This window comes from Paramormyrops kingsleyae, chromosome 10 (assembly GCF_048594095.1).
Source record: "Paramormyrops kingsleyae isolate MSU_618 chromosome 10, PKINGS_0.4, whole genome shotgun sequence".
In the NCBI taxonomy this organism is placed as follows: domain Eukaryota; kingdom Metazoa; phylum Chordata; class Actinopteri; order Osteoglossiformes; family Mormyridae; genus Paramormyrops; species Paramormyrops kingsleyae.
The window spans coordinates 622,542-646,456 of NC_132806.1; the positions used below are offsets into that span (position 1 = coordinate 622,542).

Here is a 23,915-nt window from a genome sequence, read left to right on the forward strand (position 1 = left end):
AATTATTTTAGTAATATATAGGTGAACATATAGGTGAACATATAGGTGCATATATGCACACATATATACATGCAAATATGTACCTATATAGGTACATGTATGCACGTATATATGTGCACATATATGTACGCATATATGTGCACATATATGTACGCATATATGTGCACATATGTACATATAATATAGGAAAACGGCCAATTTTATATATGTCACATATATTAAAAACCTATATCAAAACCTATATTAAAACATATATGTTTATATAGGTTATTTCCGTGTGGGATGGGACAATACATGAATGGGTTAATAACTTTAAAACTAGACAAAACAGGCACACATCTAGTGAAGTGTGCTTTGATCAGTGGACTCCAGGGAACAATGCACATGCCTTGGATTTTCAGATTATTTTTGTCTGTAATAGTTTATTATATTGCACCCATTTAAAGTGCAATGCGGCAACACACTATAAGGGGTTAACAGCTCTGAAACAAAATGGGACAGCCATGTCCTATGAAGTGTGCCTTGATCAGTGGACTCTGGAGGACAATGCACACCCCTTGCATTTTCAGAATAACTTTCTTAGTTATTAATTAGTACGCTGTATCCATATTATATATGGTCGATACCCGATATAATCATGGGCGTCGCCGCCATTAAATCTAAAGGGGACCTGTCCTCCTCACATTCCATAATTATTCGTTTGGACCCACCCCCCACATTTAACATAAAATATAAGTTTCTGCCAGTGTGATCCCCCCCACATTCAAAATGCTTCTGATGCCCATGCATATAATAGAGATAACATATATCAATCCATAAATAAGTTGTAAAGTGTGATTAAGCCAGTGCACCGTGGGACAAAGCGAATGTACCAAGGCTGAATTGCTTGATTACATTTAATACATTAGCATTAAGCTTTAGTGTGTTGCCCCAATGGCATGTAATATGGATACAGCATACTAATTAATAACTGTTAGAGAGAAAGTTATTCTGAAAATGTAAGGGGTGTGCATTGTCCCCCAGGTTCCCCTGATCAAGGAAAACTTCATCTGGAAGCTAGAAACTTCCCTGGTCAGCGCGTTGGTGGAATAGCGAAAGTTACTGAACTGGATGGGTTGGTGACATTTTATGAACGCGAAATATGTGTTGCATACACCGATTCCAAATAAAAGTACACTATTATAGAACTACAAAAATGCAATTCCATGCTGTAAACTGGCTCCGGTGCTTCCCGCCATGTTGCGACGTTCTGAAGCGTCATGGAGTGGGCGTGGTCAGATGGTTAAAGGTGTGTTCACTCCAAATTCCAGCTGACCAATAGACGTGTAAGCTAATAAGGCCCACCCACCCGTTAAAACAGTGTAAAAGCATTCCAAAAGCAAAAAAAAAAAAAATTTTAAGCAAAGAAAAACATTCCAGGAGCAAAACAAATTAGAGAAGAAGGAAAAAAATGATTTTATTGGACTTTTTTGATATTTGGAAAACATATTTTCATTCTGATACTTAATGATTTGCTTGCGGTTTTCAAAATTTTGATTAATACTTTTGGCACAAAATGAACTCCATACGCCCCCTCATCTACTTCGTGTGGAATCCCTGCGTGATCAGCTGTTTCAAGTTACTGTCATTATTCCAGTGCAGAGTCCTGCACGGGTCCAATTTTGGAGACCTGCACCCGCCCGCACACGCACAGTATAGCACCACACCTGCCTGTGTACCCGTGATTATTTCAAAGTTAAATTCGCACCCGCCCGGGCCCATTAACATTATGCCCGTTACCCGCCCATACCCGTGATAAATTACAGACAATCATTTTTTCTATGCACCTCTCAATGTGACAAGCGCTAGGCCTACATGAATTTTGAATTGAAACGAAAAAGTCAGTTTAACACAAAATCAAATGAGATAGATCTAAGCTATCCATACTGTGACGAGCGTGAAAGAGAGAACACGACTACACGCTTCACCTAGGTGTAGCCTACTATAAGATGGCAATGGCAGATTTTTGGGACGTTTTGAAATGGAGGAGCAGGGGCCTGTACAAATAGCTGAAAACTGCAAATCAGACCCATATAGAGAATGGAGTGCAGGTGCCAAGTTTAGGAGGTGATTATGAAAAAATGCTACAGTAGAAATTCACCAAAATAAGTCTACTTACACTCTGTTATACTTACTATAAGATGGTAATGGCACATTTTTGGGACGTTTTGAAATGAAGGAGCAGGGGCCTCTACAAATAGCTGAAAAATGCAATCCGACCCATAGAGAATGGAGTGGGATGCCAAGTTTAGGAGGTGATTATTAAAAAATGCTACAGTAAAAATTGACCAAAATAAGTCTACTTACACTCTGTTATACTTACTATAACATGGTCATGGCAGATTTTTGGGACGTTTTGAAATGAAAGAGCAGGGGCCTTTACAAATAGCTGAAAAAAAGAAGCATTTACTGTAGGTGGACCGGAAAAATCCGAATAAGGAGCTGCGAATAAGTAGTCAACTTCAGCCTCGTCCCGGTGCAGGACTCTGGAACAATGTATTTAGGTCTGCGTTTGAGTTTGTTTCCCGAGTCTGGTCATTAACGTCATTTTCAGTTTGCTGCCTGTTCCGTTGTCCTGCTTTTCTTTACCTTTTGATTAAACCCCGTGTTCCCAGATTCTTTGCCTCCTGTCCCTGCATCCCCGGTCCGTGCCCAGGTATTATGTGACAGGAACGTTAATGGTTACATAAATATTAGAAAATAGTAAATTAACTATTTTGTAATAGTAAGTACACGTTAACGTAAATTCAACGTACAAAAATGATACATTTCTTGAAATGTTTACGTATATTTCAAATGCCTCCCGTGTTTCCTGCTCGAGATGCATTTGCTATAAACACTGAAAGGGTTCGTTTACTCATTTTACCTTATTGTGAATGCAAAAGAAAACGGCAGCCAATGCCGTGATCTATGAATTAGTAGGGATAACATTAGTATACTGTACTGTAAATGTGACAAATATCCGTTAGATGATCCTGTACTCTATTTTTACATTAAACATTTTTTTTTTTATGTAATGTATTAAGCTAACTTTTAAATTAAATGAAAGTGTTTTGGGAGCATTTTTAGGGTTTAAACCAGGGGTGCCCAAGTCCTGGAGAGCCAGAGCCCTGCACATTTTTAGGTTTCCCCTCATTTAACACACCTGATTCAACTCCTTGTGCTAATTACCACATAGCTCTTGAGCTGAATCATTTATGGTGGAACAGGGAAAGAACTAAGCTACACAGGGCTCTGGCCCTCCGGGACTGGAGTTGGGCACCCCTGGTTTAAACTACAGAAATAAGCACATATGACCATTTTTAGTGACTTTACCAAACATCCGTGAATCCTCCCTATTTGCGAAGGGTTCTGGGAACGTAACCTCGCGAATGTCCGAGGGCTTACTGTATAGCTACATAGTGCTGTTAAACAGCCCATAAAGTATGAATGCTCTGCGATGGATTGTTGTCCAATCCAGGGTGTTCCCATTCTTACGCCGTGTGATTCCTGGGATAAACTCCAGGCTCACCATGACCATTTACTGTTTAACCAGTTCAATGAAGCCTGTTTTTGTTCTATCCTTATGATCTGCCTTAATCTGATAGAAGAATTCCTAGAACAAACACATAAACATGTCCATACAACCAAGGAATAACATTTTCCACTTCATGCACACAAAGACAGACATCAATGCACACAATCACGAAAACACAAGGCAAGCAAGAGACTGAAATGTACAGAGGGAGGTGGACAAAGCATGTGCTGTCTGCCCGCAGCCACACTGCCACCAGCATGTCAGAGATAACCGGTAACAGAATTCAGCCGGCCTGCTGCCTTCCGTCCATAGTTCACTCCACTTCAAAAACGTGGAACAATTTTGTGAGACTCTGCCTTGTAATAAAACCAATTTGTTTTCATAATTTCATAACAGACAGAAGCAAGTGAGGAAACCTTCATCTAAACCCTGAATAGGATTGCTGTTGCGTGTAAGAACACGTCCCTCTACCTTTAATGGCCAAAAAACAAAGCAAAACAAACATCTGTACCTACATGAGATTGTTTGGGGCAGTGTGCAGCTCAGCAACAAAACAATAATCAGGACCGAACCAAAAGAAAGCCTTCTGAGACAGGGATGGGAAAAGTGTACACCGCGCTTGTTTGGGACTGCCAAGGTTCCATCATCTTCAGGCTTAATGAGAACAAGAAAAAAACAGACACTCATACATAAATATGGGAAAGAAGGACCTGGTGGAAGAAACCACTGCAGTCACATTGGATACATAAATATGGGAAAGAAGGACCTGGTGGAAGAAACCACTGCAGTCACATTGGAGTCCCGCAGGAAACGCCCTGTAGCTCCACCCCCATGCCAAAAATAACTCTTGAAAAATTGCCATTATCGATTTGTCTGCCAAAACAAATGTCAAAAACATCTGCCATTATCATTAATCCTGTTTTTGAGATACAAAACCCGGCTTTATCATGTAGCCAGCTAAATTTTTTCAGAGAAGTGCGCTGGCTAGAATCTAATGTGAGACTTGAACCTCTGGGAGGTTAGGACACACAGAGCACTCCAGTTGTCATGGGGATTGGGATGCACTGGGACTGATTTTGTGAATGACTGAATATGTTGAATTTGAATTAGATATTTCCAGAAAAAAGCTGATGAACACAGTCACTAAGAAGAATGCTTTGATGATATTGTTAATATTATTGATATTTCCGCATGATTTATTAGATGGGTATAAAAAGTGTGACCATTAAACTACCAACAAAATCATGGAAAGTGGCAGGTGCATGGTGCAGCCCATTTGATGAGTAATGAGTCAAAGGGATGTTTTCTCAAAAGCATGGAAGCTTCTGGCACATTCTCTCATTCTTTTAAATCCCTGGGCTCACCTGTTCATCTCCAAGAAGGGGGAGGACGCCCCCTCCAGGTTATCATAACAGGCAAGCAGAATAACTTTGCCCAGGGTCATCTACTAAAACAGAATACCCACTTCTGAACTGCGTAAGTTCCTTATAATGCACTGGGTAAAGTTCTCAATGCTGAGCATTGTTTTTACACCAGCAGGTAAAAATCATCCAGAATCACTGCCAAGCACATGACCTCATCCCCTGAGGTGCCTGGTAGACATCAGCCTATCCTCTTTGACATCTGGTAGAAATCATTAGGACTGCTGCCATGGCAATTAGCCCATATTTTCTAATTCCTGGTAACAAAAAGGTAATTTTGATTTATTTAGCAGACACAATTGTCCAATGCAAATAGAGACAGGTAATACATCAACAAGCATGCTGATATGGTCATTTTAATAGCCCTACCACAGAGGGCTGATGAGAAGAGAATGACACATACAGTTGCAAGAAAAAGTATGTGAACCCTTTGGAATTATATGGATTTCTGCACAAATTGGTCATAAAATGTCATCTGATCTTCCTCTAAGTCACAACAATAGACAAATACAATCTGCTTAAACTAATACCACGCAAATAATTATATGTTTTCATGTTTTTATTGAACACACCATGTAAACATTAACAGTGCAGGTGGAAAAAGTATGTGAACCCCTAGGCTAATGACATCTCCAAGAGCTAATTGGAGTCAAGAGTCAGCCAACCTGGAGTCCAATCAATGAGATGAGATTGGAGGTGTTGGTTAAAGCTGCACTGCCCTATAAAAGACACACACCAGTCTTTGAGTTTGCTTTTCTCAAGAAGCATTGCCTGATGTGAACGATGCCTCGCACAAAAGAGCTCTCAGAAGACCTACGATTAAGAATTGTTGACTTGCATAAAGCTGGAAAGGGCTATAAAAGTATCTCCAAAAGCCTTGATGTTCATCAGTCCATGGTAAGACAAATTGTCTATAAATGGAGAAAGTTCAACACTGTCACTACTCTCCCTAGGAGTGGCTGTCCTGTAAAGATGACTGCAAGAGCACAGCGCAGAATGCTCAGTGAGTTGAAGAAGAATCCTAGAGTGTCAGCTAAAGACTTACAAAAATCTCTGGCACATGCTAACATCCCTGTTGGCAAATCTATGATACGTAAAACATTAAACAACAATGGAGTTCATGGGAGAACACCACAGAGGAAGCCGTTTGAAGCATGTTTCAAGCACGTTTGAAGTTTGCAAAAGAGCACCTGGATGTTCCACAGCACTACTGGCAAAATATTCTGTGGACAGATGAAACCGAAGTTGAGTTGTTTGGAAGACCCTCACAACACTATGTGTGGAGAAAGAGGCACAGCACACCAACATCAAAACCTCATTCCAACTGTGAAGTATGGTGGAGGGGGCATCATGGTTTGGGGCTGCTTTGCTGTGTCAGGGCCTGGACAGATTGCTGTAATCGAAGGAAAAATGAATTCTCAAGTTTATGAAGGACTTTTGCAGGAGAACTTAAGGCCATCTGTCCACCAACTGAAGCTCAACAGAAGATGGGTGATGCAACAGGACAATGACCCAAAGCATAGAAGTAAATCAACAACAGAATTGCTTCAACAGAAGAAAATACGCCTTCTGGAGTGTCCCAGTCAGAGTCCTGACCTCAACCCAATTGAGATGCTGTGGCATGACCTCAAGAAAGCGATTCACGCCAGACATCCCAAGAATATTGCTGAACCTAAACAGTTCTGTAAAGATGAATGGTCAAGAATTACTCCTGACCGTTGTGCAGGTCTGATCTGCAACTACAGGAAACGTTTGCTTGAGGTTATTGCTTCAAAGGAGGGTCAACCAGTTATTAACTTCAAGGGTTCACATACTTTTTCCACCTGCACTGTTAATGTTTACATGGTGTGTTCAATGAAAACATATAATTATTTGCGTGGTATTAGTTTAAGCAGATTGTGTTTATCTATTGTTGTGACTTAGAGGAAGATCAGATGACATTTTATGACCAATTTGTGCAGAAATCCATATAATTCCAAAGGGTTCACATACTTTTTCTTGCAACTGTACAAGCACATGCTCCGGAAGTAGCTAGGAAAAATGAATACGTAAAATATGTAAAACATTATCTGCACTTTTCTGTTCGTTTTCTAGCCTTCCATCTCTTTTCTAAAACTTTCCACTCCTCATAAAGGACCCAGATTAAGAAGCATGGTGTCACACCCTGCATTCCTTTCCCTTTGTTCTCTCTGTTGTGTGGCTCTAATGAGCAACACCTGATACTTGTTTAATCTTACCTCTCATTACAGCCCTTGTGTGGATCACCCCAGGTGCCTCTCATCTGTTCCCTTATCAGTGATGTATATAGTGCCTCCCTGTTGTGAGCTCCCCAGTCCAGTCACTGATGTTGCTGCCTGTGCGTGCGTGCGTGCGTGCGTGCGTGCGTGCGTGCGTGCGTGCGTGCGTGCGTGCGTGCGTGCGTGCGTGCGTGCGCGCGCGCCCCCTAGTTTTCCCTGTGTACTGTGCTCTCGCCTGATCCTCCCTACCCTGTTTTGATCCCATGTGGTCCATTTCCTTTTGCCCTGCTTGTAATTTTATTAAATAAAGCCCCTTTTGGTTTTCCCCACGTCTGCCTTTGCCTCCGTCTTTGCCTTTAACATGACATACAGCCTAAACAGTACATGTGATCCTATTTGCCCATTATAAGTCCCTCACCAATTTCAGTGTTGTTCTGTTACCATGCTGTCTTGCTGCCATTTGTCATCCTCTTAGCATGCTATACAGCCTATCACTAGTGTGCAAGCAATTCTGTTATCATGCTATATAGTCCCTCACTCGTGCTTATTTTACCCTGCAAACATGCTATAAAACCTCTTAGCAGTGTGTGCAAAGTCCTGTTACGATATACAGAGCCTCTTACTGGTGTCTGTGTAGTATGTATCTATAAAACGATCTATTAACCACCTCCTGCTTCGGATGTGCTTTGCTGTTAGCTTGTCCTGTCAGACTTGACACTATTATAAGTCCCTGCCTGCATTTCATTCCTTATGCATTTCAAAACCAGTTTAAAATTTAAGAAGCACAAAAATGATTATTATAACCTAATAACAGCTTTATTGTGTCACACTCACTAGTACTGGCTAGGAGCCTCTACCAGTATAGACAAGTGGTGCATTCAGAGATGCCGTGTTATGGCCAACACTGTTATGCTGACCTTGTATTTTTTTCACTTGTTGCCTCCCTGGTAGTTTTAACAAGTCAAGTTCTCTTCAGACCATTTAGCCACAGAAATACCAAACATCCACAAGGGGCATATCTACCCATAACTTCTACAGACACTGCATTTACAGCCACGTGGCTCCCCTTGAAGCTGCAACATTCCAATATTGTGCCATCCTGCACCTAACAACATCTGACCATAAAGACAGCACTGAGACTAGGAGTTTAACCAGGAAGAATTTCACAGATGTTCCTGTGATACATAAACTTCCTGCTAATTTTTTTTTAATCCAGCCCCTCCTACTGACAGACTGTAGCTTTCAAATGCCCCACCATGGGAGAAGCTGCTTTCCCTAGTGAGGGGATGGGGCGGCCACCTCTGCCCGTCATGAAATATTATGTTAAACACACAGCTAGTTAGGGTTTCACCTTGTGGGTGAAAGTGTTGAATCTGGAAAAAAAAAATCTTTGTGCAGCTCCATGGCAACCAAAGACTAAGCATAAAATTAATACCAAAGTCAACTGGAAAATTTGTGATCTAATCTGAAAGATACTTAATCTAACACTGCGTCAATCAGCACACACACAAACGCATATGCAAAACAGTGAACAGGCCTGGGGCATGACTGGTAAAGTCACTTTGGGATAGGCTAAAGTCACATTCAATTATCTGATGGCTGGCCTTGTTGTCTCCTCGCCCAAAAGCGGCCATTTAAAACATCGCTCCTAATTACATGATTAGAGTCTGAAAGTGCAGAAGACGAGTCATTTGCATAATTCAATAATAAAAGTTAGAGATAGGAATTTCTGTGCTTCTTTGTCCAATCAGCCAGGCTGTCCCGAGGGCTCAGATATTAATGTGATTAAACAGTACTTCTGCACACACGGCCAGCTGTGTGCTATGAAAGCGCCGCTTGAAGCACACTGTAAATTAATTTTGGGAGACAATCGCTTTTACTCTACATGACCGTAGTAAATATGCCACAGTGGCATCATTAGGCCCAAAGTCAAAGAGACACAGACGCCTTTTATTCTGCCTTACCCTCTCATTTCACACACGGCCGTAGAGTGTGATTGTGTGCACACGCCTTCATCCCTGTATGTCCTGTGTGGCAATGTGACTATGTGACTTAGGATACTGTGATTGGAAGGTCACTAGTTTATATCCCATGGCAGAGTGATGTCCCCATTGGGTCCTTGAGCACGATCCTTATCCCCCAATTGCTTTTTCAATTGTACATCAGTTTGGGTAAAAGCATCTGCTAGATGAATAAATGTGTGTGTTTATCTATGTGCACACGCAAGGCTTTGTGTATATTTTATCTCTCTAGCCAGTATGTCTAGCAGGCTAATTGACTTCTAGTACTTACATTAAACACACACACACAAACACACATCTGACCTGAAGCAACTTGTACCTCTATATACTTTGTTGATTATGTGGCTTTCAGGAGCAGGGTGATGTCACTAACGTGAGCTGGCAGCGCTGCGGGTTATGTAAGCACACCTTAACTTGTATAAACACACAAAAATATGCATGTGTACATACCTGACTGAGGCTCTGTTCAGAAAGCCATAAAACATCAACATTCCTTGCATAAGGAGAACCTCCAGAAAAGACTTCCTTGTTTCCTGTGGTTTAATAGTATGCAATTTGTAAATACAGATTTTTAGATTTTTTCAATAGAAAATTCTTCTTCTAAAAATATAGTACAAATCTTAAGTGAAAATGTGAAAATCCCGTCAAGTCATGGTTAGATAAATGCACTCTGTCATACGACTGACTGTGGGTTCTGTGTCATGAAAAAGCAGCTTTTATTGGACTGGCTCATGTCCTGTCTGAACAGCTGTGCCTGTGTGCGTGTTTGGGGGAGGGAGGTGGTGGACAGACTGGAGAATCACACAGCTGCACAGCACATCGCGTAAATGTCATCTGAATTAATAAATGGAAAGATGCCATTTAACTCTTTAAGGGTGACTCAGTCACAAAGAGAAGGGAAAAATAGTTAGCAGAAAGATGACGAAGTCAAACTGAAAGAGTCGGAGGAGGTGATTGAGTCAAACAGCTGCACTGGTGACAAATGCCTGCCACTAATGAGAAGTCACCCTTTTCAGGCCACAGGGTATGCTTTGGATCCCCTGCCTGAGGGAAGCCCAGGGGTAAAGACCCATCCATATGTGCTGGGCCAGTCTCACCCGTCAGGATGCACAGGAACACCCCAGCATGCAGGAGACACAGAGAGATACATCCAAGCAAAAACTCCCTAAGGAACACAAACCATTCAATAAGTTCAGCTCATACTTTATTATATGATTTAAATCGCTCCAAATGAAAATTCATGTTTCAGATTTCTAGCATCTTAAGAAATATGTGATTTTAACTGCAAAGGGATCGCCACATATGATGTGATGGTCTTGTCATTTGAAATGTCTCCGGACTCATTAACCACCATTAACCATTTACCACCACCGGTTTACATGACAGACTTTTTATGTTTATACAATAAAAAAGCATTAGTCATAAAACAGAAATTTAACATATGTCTTCCTTTGCAGTAAAGTAATGTGGCCCTTGCAGTTGATTTAACATGTAACCACAGCTGATCTTTCTTCATTACCAAAAAACAATACTTCTTCAGATATTTAAACTGTCGACACCTGGGAAAAAAACAACCTAAGCAAAAGCGACCAATAATACTCCAATTGCAATTTACTGTGTTGCTACCTTAGTATGAAATTTCCAAATCCCACAAAAACACGTAAAAAAAAACGCACAGATGTTCGTATCCAAGGCAATAAAAATTCAATTCCAAAAATGCAAACAAGCAATAAGCAATGGGTCTACAAAATAAGCCTGCTATTTTAATATACAATAAAAAAACCACTAGATCAGTTTGGGTGGGACATCAGGTTAAGTGGGAGATTGAGTTTTGCACTATGCTACTTTAAAAAAAAATCAACAACCAATGAGAACAAACAGTGCTACAATCATGCTACAATAGGGCTTGATCTTCAACAATTGTTTTCATTGGTGTGACATGTTTATGATGGTTGTGTTCAGAATTTCAAGACACGCCATGGACCGACAAACGAAATAACTCTTTCGAAAGATAAGGCTGCTAGAAGAATATAATGTTGTTTAAGCTGTTGTATTTTAGTAAAAGAGGGTTGGAGATTGTTTTTTAAAAAATAAAGCACATTTTTGAAAAATATATTAGATTTTTTGTTTGTTTTTGTCTTTAGTGCTGTCCAACTTTTGCTGCAGCTGAAAGTAAAATTGGGACAGTACTTTTCAGGTGAAATGGGACACATTTGTATATGTATCGGGTGTGCCCAAGTCTTCGATCGCGATCGACCAGTTTTTATAGATAGACTGTGATACTATAAAGGATAATACTTTATTTCATTGCTGGAGAATTGGTGAATCGCTTTCGCCCGAAAATAGAAAGGGACAGCCCGCCCCCCGCGAACAAAGATCGGCAACATATACCAAAGAATGTTTCATGAAGATCTAATTAAGACACTCATGAAGTGAAAAAGAAAACATTTATTTTAAACAGTTGGATCTTGTGAACAAAAAGTTACAAAGAATTTATTTATGGTTTAACTTATTGGTGAATAAGATATTGCTTTGTGCAATTAAAATATAGTTGCCTCTATACGGAAAATCCATTGTACCTCTTTTGCAGAACAGCTGTCCCACTTTACCTGAACAAGCTCATCAACATATGAGATTTTTTCCCATTTAACTCTGAAATATTGCATAAACTGTTCAAATGTCCACACAAAACATTTAAGGAGACATGCAGCAAATCTAAACAAATATTAGTTTGAGCAAATGGCTTTCATGAGATTTTTCTAAATCATTCACCAAAAAGCGTCTGTCACACTTTTACATAGTTCACCCTACTTCCTCTGTAAGCTTCCGCATTCATCCAGACCTGCAATTTGAAAATATAATGGAAATGTTTTTATTTACTTTCTTGTATCTATTTTTGTTATAACATTAAGCCATCGCATAACTAACTATCGGGTTTCAAGATAAAAAGACAAAAAAAATCTCCCTTTCTTTCTTTCCCTCCCTCACTCCTCTCAAGGGAAAAGAGCGATCCATTCGCACGTATTAGTCCAAGCCATCTGGCGCAGGACCATGTTAAAATCGCAACTATAAAGCACGATGGAAACAGGAACAGCTTTAGACCGTAAAACATCCCGAGGAGGGGGAGAAAATTCAATTCCCCCTCCACCGCATCGCCTGGGCAATTTCATTACCTACTCGATGCTCTACCCTCCCCAAGTAAAAAAATAACACGGTTTTCACGCCAGTGTCTGTTACTAAACCGTCATTAACCAAGTCGTACCTTACCTCACCCAAATAAAACATTGATCGAAACATTGAGCCACTCTAAATCTACAACTGCTCATTGCGATATTAACGGGAGACGACGAGCCAAAACGAAACTGAGTGTATCATTCAAAGCGGGAATTTTTCAATAAAATGTGTGGTTAAAAAATCGCAATAAGAATAGGCCTATATCAACTGTTTGGACAATGATTTTCAAGATTTTCTCATCTTGTGTTCTTTATAACTTTTCTAATGCTTAGGTAAGAATTAAACACGCCAATTGCAGACACAAACAACAGAGTAGTTTAAAGCATATGTGGGAAAATTTTTACCGGGGCAAAGACTTACTATTGAACGCGGTGATTAACAATTTAAAAATGTGGTAGGCTGAATTTGATAATCATGGTTAATTGAACCTGAAAAATATAACTAAAAGACTTCCTAATATCCTATACTTCATTTAACTGTTTTTATGCGTTGTAGTGCATCTGCGACCCAGTGTGTGTCTTCACCTCCAGGCAGAGTGACTGCGGAGAGTCCCTGAGCCTGCGACATACTGTGATATACTGGGCAGCTGCAAGCTCTGTTTGTCCTTGTCCCACATCGGCTTTTTATTGTTCCTCTTTCTTTCGGTGCTGAGAACTAGAGAATTATTACATTATTTCTCGCAAGGTTTGATTCTTTTATAGCCTACTCGATGCCGAGGCGAATTGCACACAGTCCAAGGGTATGGCGACCACCGCACGTGTGACCTGCGGCTTCCGTCCTGTGTGGCTCATTTTCCGGGGACCGGGCTGAAATTCCTGAAAGCTACATACCACGCCGCAAACAACTAATAAGATATAATGTTATTTAACACTACTAGCACCCTTACTCATGCACCTTGTGTTACTTCTTATCACTCGTTTTTAACTTTGGAGGCTACCCTTGTATTGAAGTAGGCCTAATAGGCCTAATTTGCTTTTTAGTCATGTCTATGCGTTCCTCTTAATTTTAATGTTTTAAGTTTGTGTGCAACAATGTAGCCCTATGACGGTTTTTATAGCCAACTTTCGTATTAAGTTTTACAGATGGACTAGTTCGGGTCAGAATAAAATAAATAGCCCACACTGTACGTTAAAAAGATTATATTGCATAAACTTATTTTATTAGTACAAGAAATAAATTCTAAAATCCTACTAGGAAATTGAGCTCTGGAGCTCAAAGATGGTGCTTGTGTTAAACTGGAGCGCGTCAATCTCACATCGTGGACCTCAGAATGAATAGCGTACACTTTTTTCTTCTTTCTTTATATTCCTTCAGGAAGAGTACCAACGAGATATCCCATTTAAGTATTGTTCCGCTTAAGAAATGAGGACAAACTCGGTCACCTATGGTCGTGCTTGAAGACCAATAAGCCTCTATTTATTTATTTTTTTTTCAAGATTGAAACGGCTGTGCACAATGCTATTTCTTTTACGATTTTAACGTGTTATTTGACATGTGAATGGATGCTTAATGTTTATATCTAACCCAGTATTAACTATAAAATGGATAACCTAGCTGTCACTGACCTGTACCTGGACAGGTAATGTAACAGGTCTAACATATGTAGGAGTTTTTTCATATGCTCTATAAATGAAAATGTAGTCTATGTGGACTCAAACTGCTTTAAGTTGTGAAAACGTTTCCTAACCACTGTCATTACTTAAATATCCCGGCGGTGAACGCTGAAACGTAATATTAAATAAGGTCCAAGATTTTAACGCAATACGAAACGAAAACGCCTCATTTGTCTTTTATTGTCTAATTCTTATTACAGAAGTCGGTGCGTTTCATTGTTGCTGCAGCCGGGGCAATACCGCCTGCAGAGGTGGAGAGGGCGGGGGTGGTCTGAATTATGAACAAAAACTAAATTGAGCATCAACCACTGGGCTTGGAGCTGATAAAGAGGCGTCTTGGGGGAAGGGGGCCCCAGCTCTTTAAAGTTGTCGCCTCATCGGCATTGCTGGCAGACTGCTCGGGCGCTAATGCATCTGTCATGATAATAAGCTAAGAATAACATCTAGACATCAAACCGAGCAGAGGATCCATCTGAAGCGATTCATTCAGGTCCGTCTCATTGATTTATCAAACACAGGAACATCTGCAACCGGCGATAGGTTGCCCGGCGAGAATTAATTCAGGATCAATTCAAATGGAAAAGAGGAAGAGAAAAGGGCGCAAAGAGATAAATCAAAACAATATTTGCATTCGCGTTTCACAATCAGGCTTATTTTTTCTGCGAATGTTAAAATGAGGACTCTGATATGCAGGGACACGACGTGGACGGTACTACGTGCGTAAACGTTGACAGTGACGTGCTTGGGAAATTGTTTATTTTAAAAACAATCACTAACATCAAATTACGAAGAAAGCTATAACTGAAACTGTCGTTGGATAGTGTTATAAGGCATCTAAACAGCTGGTTTCCGTGATACATCAAATATAACGTGTGCAATAAATCAGACCAACATACATTAAAATACCCACACTTACAGCTATGCCAGGTCGTGAAAGCCTTAACAAAAATGTTCAACTTCACATATAAGTAAATATATCGTTTTCAAAGTTAATCAAAGTTAAATTAAAAGAGCATTAAACATTAATCGACGCGTAAATGGGATATCTATGTTAGAGCTGTCACACCATAAGACACTTCAGTTAAAACAACCAATTGTAAAAACATCCGCTGAATTAAATTAATTTGATTCTTATCTAATACATACGTGTAAATAGACTTATTACTTTGTTTCCAGTTTCTGCCCATAAATATTCTAATATCTGGCTTTATATTTCGAAATTACATAAATAAATATTAAATTTGCTTTAGTGAACACTCTCGGTTAACAAGCAATTAGCAGTGTCGTACCGAATGTAACAAGAGGGTGAGACTATGGGCAATTCATTGTACATATGTGATGAATACAAGTACTTTAAATATTAATGACACGCACAAATAATAAATAAATATAAAGTCATACTTCAGAATTTAATGACGTTTTACGATAAACTGCGCATAAAGCATTTTAAAGTAACTTAAATTTAGTTCGAGTTTATTATTTACCATAAATGCTGTTCATTCCACTGAAAAAAAGTTAACAATATATACAGTCCTGCAAAACAGACGTTTAGATTAAATCGGATTGTTTTCAGTTAAATTCATTTTACCCAGCAAGTGTAAAGCCTAATAAAGTTATTTTTGTTTGCTTGTTATTTTTAAAATTAGTTTTGGGGTGCGATTTTCCCACTGTCAAACGCCTGTGTTCAGCTGTAGCCTACCCAAGAAGCCCCCTCCCATCTATCCACGCCAGTAAGTTACCGATTGTTTTCGCTATGGGAAACATGGTGCGCGTAGTAGACGGGGAAATAAAACAAACGTAACTATCTAACCTGGCGTTTGTGCAGTCGCTGTAAAGCGCCTCGAAGTCTTTACGGGTGATGAGTTTACAGCGGTTGACTCCTGGTTGTATGGCACCGAGGCCACGCAAAATCCGGACCTGTTCCACGGTGCACACCACAGGACATATATCCAGGCGCTTCAACTTTGTATAGACGGTGTGCAACCCCCCGACAAGGTGCTTCAGGAAGAGATCGAAAACTTGCGGCAGACAGATCATCTCCTGTCCATCCATGTTAAAGGAGGCTACCTTCACCCCATGTACTTCCACCATTTTACAATCGTTACTGACGGTGTTGCCGTTTACCCCACCGCCGCCACCACCACCACCACCTCCTCCTCCTCCTCCACTGTTGATGAAAGTGTTTATCATCCCGCTGGGCAGCCTCGGGGACTCGCTCGAACTGGCATAGAGCGGATCGGAGCGAAATAAACCCCCAGAACTAGGGGAAGACGTGCTGGAAAGCATCGGCGGAGTTGCGGATACAGCCATGGTGACTTTCTTTCTTTCCTCTATTTTCCTCTCTTTGCTCTTACAGATTCACAAGCAATAAGCCGCTATACCTCACAAGTGTGCGCTCAGTGAAATTGAAAAACGTCGCACTCAGTGTTCTAGTGGACCAGCCCTCCGCAATAAAAAGACAGTCATCTCTATCCGCCAATCAGCTGCGCCACCCCCGAGGACAGGGTATCTCACTGGAGATGACATAGAAACAGATGGATCTTTTGGTGAAATGGGGTCGGTGCGCACTTGCATACTTGTTTGACTTTTAGGAGAAAATGTGATCGTGGCCTCCCCCCGTGCACTTACGTTTTTAAGTTTAAGATGGCTTATTTCCGATATGGGAGTTGTTTAAAATTGTGTTATTAAGACATTTGCCTACCAGTCTCTTATTGAGGATTATCGGGTTTTTTTTTTTTACCTTTAAATAGACTTTTTCACCCATGTTTGCCTTAAATTTTGACAGCTTGCACACATATGCTCCCACGGACTGCTTTATAATTCATGATGTGTTTGGGATCCTTCAGCTGTCTTACAACTCAGTCAAGCAGTGCACTACTGTGGAAGTAGAATCAAATAAACAAGTGGATACCCCACAGTCATAAACGTATATTAAGGGAAATCGTAAGAGGAAATATAGTGTTTAATAGGCCTGATTGCATTGGCTGTACCAATATCATTTAGATCTAAAGATACAAGATCCAACAGATGAGGGACATTCAGTGTATGACAGGTGAAAAAAATTGAGTCTCTCTCTCTCTCTCTCTCCCTCTCTCCGTTTCGAGCACTATGCTAAAAGAAGACATCATATTCGCCTGACATGTTTCTTTTTTACCTTCTGTATGACTGCGTGGGGAAATTTTGTTGTTAGAAAAATCTCGCCTGTGTCCTTAAAGGTCACGCGCAATTATGTGCAAGTTAATTATAGCCATTATTGCCCATATGTATAAATGTGTAAATTTCTCCTCATAAATGCTAAGCTAAGTGTTTTTGCCGCGGTTCACTTAGCCAGCACTGATCACTGATAGGCCTATATATATATATATATATATATATACACACACACACACACACACAATCACACACAGTGGTACCTCGGTTCTCGAACTTAATCCGTTCCGGACTCCGGATCGAATCCTAAAAAGTTCGAGTTCTGATCGAATTTTTCCCATAAGAAATAATGGAAAACCAATTGATTGGTTCCTGGCTCCCCAAAATTACACCTGAATATGTTTTTTTTTTTTTTAGCATTTCAACACAAAATGAACAAGATAAAACAAGTAGAGCATTTTTTTCTTAATGGCTTCCAAAACGATAAAGATCTTATACCAACATTACCCCTGTCCTTTTTATACTGCCTATCTGCTGTCATACACCTGCCTCAAGTACTTTTGTCCATTAGACAAACAATTGCACATACTTGTAACTTCCATCCAGTGACTACATTCAACATATTTATTCAGCTATCCCAGCACTGCTGGTATTTAATGGTGTCTATATTGATGTCTTATTATCCATGTATAAATGGCTTTTTACATACAAGTTGTTGAGACCTGCGCGGACGAACGAGCAGGGAGCGGAGAATCAGACTAAGGAAGCCGTGACGGGTAAACGGGGTTTATTAAAGCAGACAGGGAGCAGCACAGGACGAACGTTAATGACAGACCTGAGGAAAACGGACTCAGACGCAGACTAAATACACAGGACAAGGCGAAAATAACAGGCAACAGGTGATCACAATCAGGAATTAACACGAGGTAACGAGGGGGGCGTGGCACACACGAGGATCATACGAGCAGGTCATGACACAAGTCTCCAAACGCAAGGACAGATCATAACATATTAGTTATTATTATTTTAATTCTTATAATATACAGCTGTTACTTTTTCTCATCATTCGTTGTCCCACAGACATTATTTTAAAGTTAGTCAACATGAAAATGTTGGAGCAAAAATTACTGCATTTTAAAAATTTAACATGTTAAAATGATGGCAGCATATTGTGCCTCTGACTACCATTTCGGGCATCAGTGAAAATGGTCGATTGTGCAGAAAAACTGCAACGCGCAAATACATCATCCGTGCAATGTCTGATCAGCTCCCCCTATGGAGAAATCCGTCACATTAGTGCTTCATTCATAAAAATTGTTATCGGCATTTTGCGTTATTCTAGGCTCGTTTTCACTTTACGTTGTAGATTTGAAGTTGTAAAACCAACATAATAAAAACAGAATCACCTTGTGCTCTAATTTGAATAATCGAAAAGAGGAAATACGACAACAATAGTTAACCTACATCACTGTCAAGTGATTTGCAGTCACACCTCAACGATCCACGCGTGTACTTACGTCATAGAAAAAATTAACATAATATAAATATTTATTATTACGAAAGTGGAAGTTTCGTGTCGCATCAATGAATATATTAATTATACTAATAAGCAGTGGGATGTATCGCCGTACGTGTTTAAACGTACCGTGACTAAGAGACAACGCAGGTCTTCGCCGCAGGTACGTATTTCTGCATCACTTTACGTTTTTGATTACGGATTCTTTGTGTGGTTGTGATGAGCCACAGAAGACTGCTTAACGGAGGTGTGTGTGCCATTAAACTAGATAGAGAACTTGGTTCAGAGCGCAAAGGAAAATGGCTCTTAGAAGCTTTCTTTTGAACTGCAATCAAATATTTACAGAATACACCCGGCTGGCATTGTCTAATAATGGACAAGCTAATGTAGACACAATACTGACGAAGTAACTCATTTTTCGCTACTTTAATATAACAGCTGTTATTATGGTTTATGCCCTTAGCGTGTCCTTGAATATCTCTATTTTGCTATAACAACTACAATGGAAAGCAGTGTACATTGGGCAAGTGGGCGATTGATTGAAAATGAATTTGCTGATGAGATGATAACAATTTCGGAGTTTGTTGCCGAGATTCAAACACTCACTCAGCAACAAGGTTTGTCAAGTGTATTATATTAAACATATATTACAATTGTATATTATTATTACAGTTTTCCTCCTCCTTGGATTGCCACCTTATCGTGGTGGAGGGGTTTGCGTGCCTCCGTGAACCTGGGGGCTATGTTGTCCGGGGCAATAGCCCCTGGTAGGGTCTCCCAAGGCAAAAAGGTCCCAGGGGAGGGGCCAGACAAAGAGCAATCCAAAAGAACCCCATGAACAAGTTAAATAACAAAGTCCCGTTTCCCTCGCCCAGACTAGGGTCACCGGGGCCCCACCCTGGAGCCAGGCCTGGGGGAGGGGCCCGTTGGCGAGTGCCTGGTGGCCGGGCCTTGGCCCGTGGGGCCCGGCCGGGCATAGCCCGAAAGAGGCACGCGGGACTGTCCCCAGGTGGGCCCACCACCCGCAGGGGGAATGTCAGGGGTTCGGTGCTTTGTGGATTGGGTGGCGGCCAAGGGAGGCCCTGGCGGTCCGATCCCCGGCTGACAAAACTGGCTTTCGGGACATGGAATGTCACCTCTCTGGTGGGGAAGGAACCTGAGCTTGTGCGGGAGGTTGAGAGGTATCGACTAGATATAGTCGGGCTCACCTCAACACATGGCTTGGGTTCTGGAACCAATCTCCTGGAGAGGGGCTGGACGCTCTTTTACTCTGGAGTTGCGGCGGGTGAGCGACGCCGGGCTGGGGCTATTGGTGGCCCCACAGCTCGGTGCATTAACAACGGAGTTTACCCCGGTGAACGAGAGGGCTGTCTCTCTGCGCCTTCGGGTCGGGGATAGGTCTCTGACTGTCATCTGCGCTTATGCGCCGAATGTCAGTTCAGAGTACCCGGCCATCTTGGATTCCCTTAGCGGTATGCTATTTGGCGTGCTGCGGGGGGATTCCATCGTTTTGCTGGGGGACTTCAATGCTCACGTGGGCAATGACAGTGTGACCTGGAAGGGGGTGATTGGGAGGAACGGCCTCCCTGATCTGAACCCGAGTGGTGTTCTGTTATTGGACTTCTGTGCAATGCATGGTTTGTCCATAACGAACACCATGTTCGAGCATAAGGGTGTCCATAAGTGGACATGGTACGAACATGCCCGGGGCTACAGGTCGATGATCGATTTTATAATCGTATCGTCTGATCTGCGGCCTTCCGTCTTGGACACTCGGGTAAAGAGAGGGGCAGAGCTGTCAACTGATCACCACCTGGTGATGAGTTGGCTCAGGTGGCAGGGGAGGAAGCCGGTCAGACCTGGTAGACCCAAGCGCATAGTGAGGGTATGCTGGGAACGTCTGGCAGAGGCTCCTGTTCGCTGGAGCTTTAACTCGTGCCTCTGGCAGAATTCCAACTGCATGCCGGGGGAGGTTGGGGACATTGAGTCTGAATGGACCCTGTTCCGGACCTCCATTGTGGAAGCGGCCATACAGAGCTGTGGCTGCAGGGTGGTCAGTGCCAGTTGTGGCGGTAACCCCCGTACCCGATGGTGGACACCAGAGGTGAGGGGGGCCGTGAAGCTGAAGAAGGAGGATTACCGGGAATTATTAGCCCGGGGGTCTCCGGAGGCAGCTGACAGGTACCGGCGGGCCAGGCGGAACGCGGCTCGGGCGGTCGCAGATGCAAAAACCCGGTCGTGGGAGGAGTTCGGTGAGGCCATGGAAAGTGACTTTCGGTCGGCCTCAAAAAGGTTCTGGCAAACCATCCGGAGTATTAGGAGGGGGAAGCAGCTCCAGGTTCCTACTATTTATAGTGGGGGGGAGGGTGGGCTGTTGACCTCAACTGGGGACATCACCCGGAGGTGGAAGGAGTACTTTGAGGACCTCCTCAACCCTGCCTCAAATACATCTACGCACACTGCCTTTGAGACATCTGAGGGCACAGAGCCCGAGGGTGCTGGGGGGGGTTTGCCCATCACTGGGGCTGAGGTGGCCAGGGTGGTTAAACAGCTCCGTGGTGGCCGGGCCCTGGGGGTGGACGAGATCCGTCCCGGAGTACCTGAAGGCTCTGGATGTTGTGGGGCTGTCGTGGCTGACACGCCTTCTCAACAGTGCGTGGAGGTCAGGGACAGTGCCGCTGGATTGGCAGACCGGGGTGGTGGTCCCCTTATTTAAGAAACTATAGGGGGATCACACTTCTCAGCCTCCCTGGGAAAGTCTATTCCGGGGTACTGGAGAGGAGGGTGAGATCGATAGTCGAATCTCAGATTCAGGAGGAACAATGCGGTTTTCATCCTGGTCGTGGAACACTGGACCAGCTTTATACCCTTGCAAGGGTACTGGAGGGGGCCTGGGAGTTTGCCTATCCAGTCTACATGTGTTTTGTGGATTTGGAAAAGGCTTACAACCAGGTTCCCCGAGGTGCTCTGTGGGGGGTGCTTCGAGAGTACGGGGTCCGGGGTCCGCTGTTGTGGGCGATCCGGTCCCTGTACGAACGGAGCAGAAGCTTGGTCCACATTGCCGGCAATAAGTTGGATGTGTTCCCGGTGCATGTTGGGCTCCGCCGGGGCTGCCCTCTGTCATCGGTCCTGTTTATAATATTTATGGACAAGATTTCTAGGCGCAGCCAAGGTGTTGAGGGTGTCCAGTTTGGTGACCTCAGGATTGCCTCGCTGCTTTTTGCAGACGATGTCGTCCTGTTGGCTTCATCTGCTGGGGATCTCCAGCATGCACTGGGGCGGTTCGCAGCTGAGTGCGAAGCGGCAGGGATGAGGATTAGCACCTCCAAGTCCGAGACCATGGTTCTCAGCCGGAAACGGGTGGTTTGCCCTCTTCGGGTCACATTTAGTTGTGGTGCACTGTGCTGTGATGACAAATAATTACGCACTTTAATAATAATAATAATAAGAAGAAGAAGAGTAATAAGAATTTGTTAAATACAACTACTAGTACCAACGAATTGTAATTAAGAATATTAATAATATAGGCATACATGCACATATTTTATCATATTTTTAAATAATTAAGTGTATGTCCTCATTTAAAAAGAGAGAAATTCTGCCTGTTTTTGACGTCTGAAGGCGTAAAAAAATACGTCTTTAGCCGTGAAAAATCGACGTGTTGATTTTTTGCATGTGAAAAATCGACGTGTTTTTTAAGACGTTTTGGCCCTGTTGGCCTTCCATAATTACGGTTATGGTGCGTTCGATTATTTCTCACCAAGTCGGAACTCGGATGAAAACGTCACGAAACGTCACGAAAAACGTCACTTCCCGTCGGAAACACGCCTCTTTTATGACGTTAGAGTCGGACAAGACTTTATGCATTGCGACCTCTCACCCGGCTGCACAAACTGGAACCGCCTCCGTGACGACACACCTTTGTCCTTATTGGCTGAAGAGTTTAGTTACACGCATGACGTTTGTATCCCAGGCAGTTCCGATGTGCAATCTGCTATTTCTCCCGAATATCGCGTAAAGCAGTGAGAACTGGTTTTCAGTTAATTTACCTGGTAAAATAAAGTTTAAATAAATGATATAAATGCTCTAATAGTACACGTAAGTTAGTGGTTTATTTATTGTTAGCTACTGTAATGTTGCGCTGCTTTATTTGGTTAATCGTCCAAACTGTGAAGAAGGCATTCAAGTAAGAATTGCTTTGTGGTATTACTCATTTCCTGGCGCGTACAATTTATATTAGGTCAGCGTTCACGGTTCGACTTCTGATATTCAGATCGAGTTCTAGGTCAAACTGGTTTGTTTGACTGTCAATAAATTTGAGTTCTAGTGAGTTCGAGAACCGAGGTACCACTGTATATATAAGTGAACCATCTGGGTTTTGCATTAGGCTGCTGTAACAAGTGAATATGACATAAAAGAAAGTTTAATAATTGTGATTAAAAAGCCATTCACATCCAGACAGGCTGTCTTTGTCCTTATGGTGTGTAGTAAGTACAGAGACATAGGAGATGGTTATGGATGTAACAGATATGATTAACTGAGCAATGAAAGAAATATCAGCTTTATTTGGCTTACCATTTACCTCATATATTCTTACTGGTGAGAATGTCCACATGTCTTGTTTGCATACTCATACATGCATACAAAGACTACAAATTCAGGTCACACACACACACACACATATATATATATATTTATACTACGGGACCGTTGAATGCTTGAATCTGATTGGCTGACGAACGTTCTGAGGTGTGCAATTATTTTCAGGGAAACGCACGGCGAACGTAGTTCCAGGCAGCTCTCTTGACCGCATTACAGTTCCATATCACTTCGCATAGTTAACTGTAATAACGGAAATTAGCATACAGTACCTAGTAACTGCTATAGAATGACTAGGAAATTGTTTAAAAAAAAATACTGTTGAGCATTTGCCTGGAAAATAGCACATCAGCATGTACTGCCCTGAGGCACAGTGAGACTTATGATGACAGAGCTAAAAAAAGAAACCCCAAAAATATGTTTCTGAATAGCATAATTTACTTGAATCTTGGGTTTTTATATTTCAAAATTAGATTTAAAATACCGCGTATTATCGAAATTAAAACGGGTATCGTGTGTTGTGGTCAGATGAGAGTGATTGAACTTATTGATGAACAAAGGAGCCTGC

General features: G+C 41.9%; 1 protein-coding gene across 4 annotated transcripts in view; it reads right to left on the minus strand.

The window, feature by feature from the left end:
• The window catches only part of LOC111835855 (dachshund homolog 2-like), a 155,613-nt gene extending 139,106 nt beyond the window's left edge, over positions 1 to 16,507 (minus strand). For all 4 annotated transcript variants that reach the window (XM_023796570.2, XM_023796569.2, XM_072717127.1 and 1 more), the window contains exon 1: positions 15,893 to 16,507. In XM_023796570.2, the coding sequence (XP_023652338.2) occupies positions 15,893 to 16,392 (500 nt within the window). In that variant the 5' untranslated portion in view covers positions 16,393 to 16,507. The remainder of the gene's footprint in view (positions 1 to 15,892) is intronic.
• Positions 16,508 to 23,915: the final 7,408 nt, after the last annotated feature.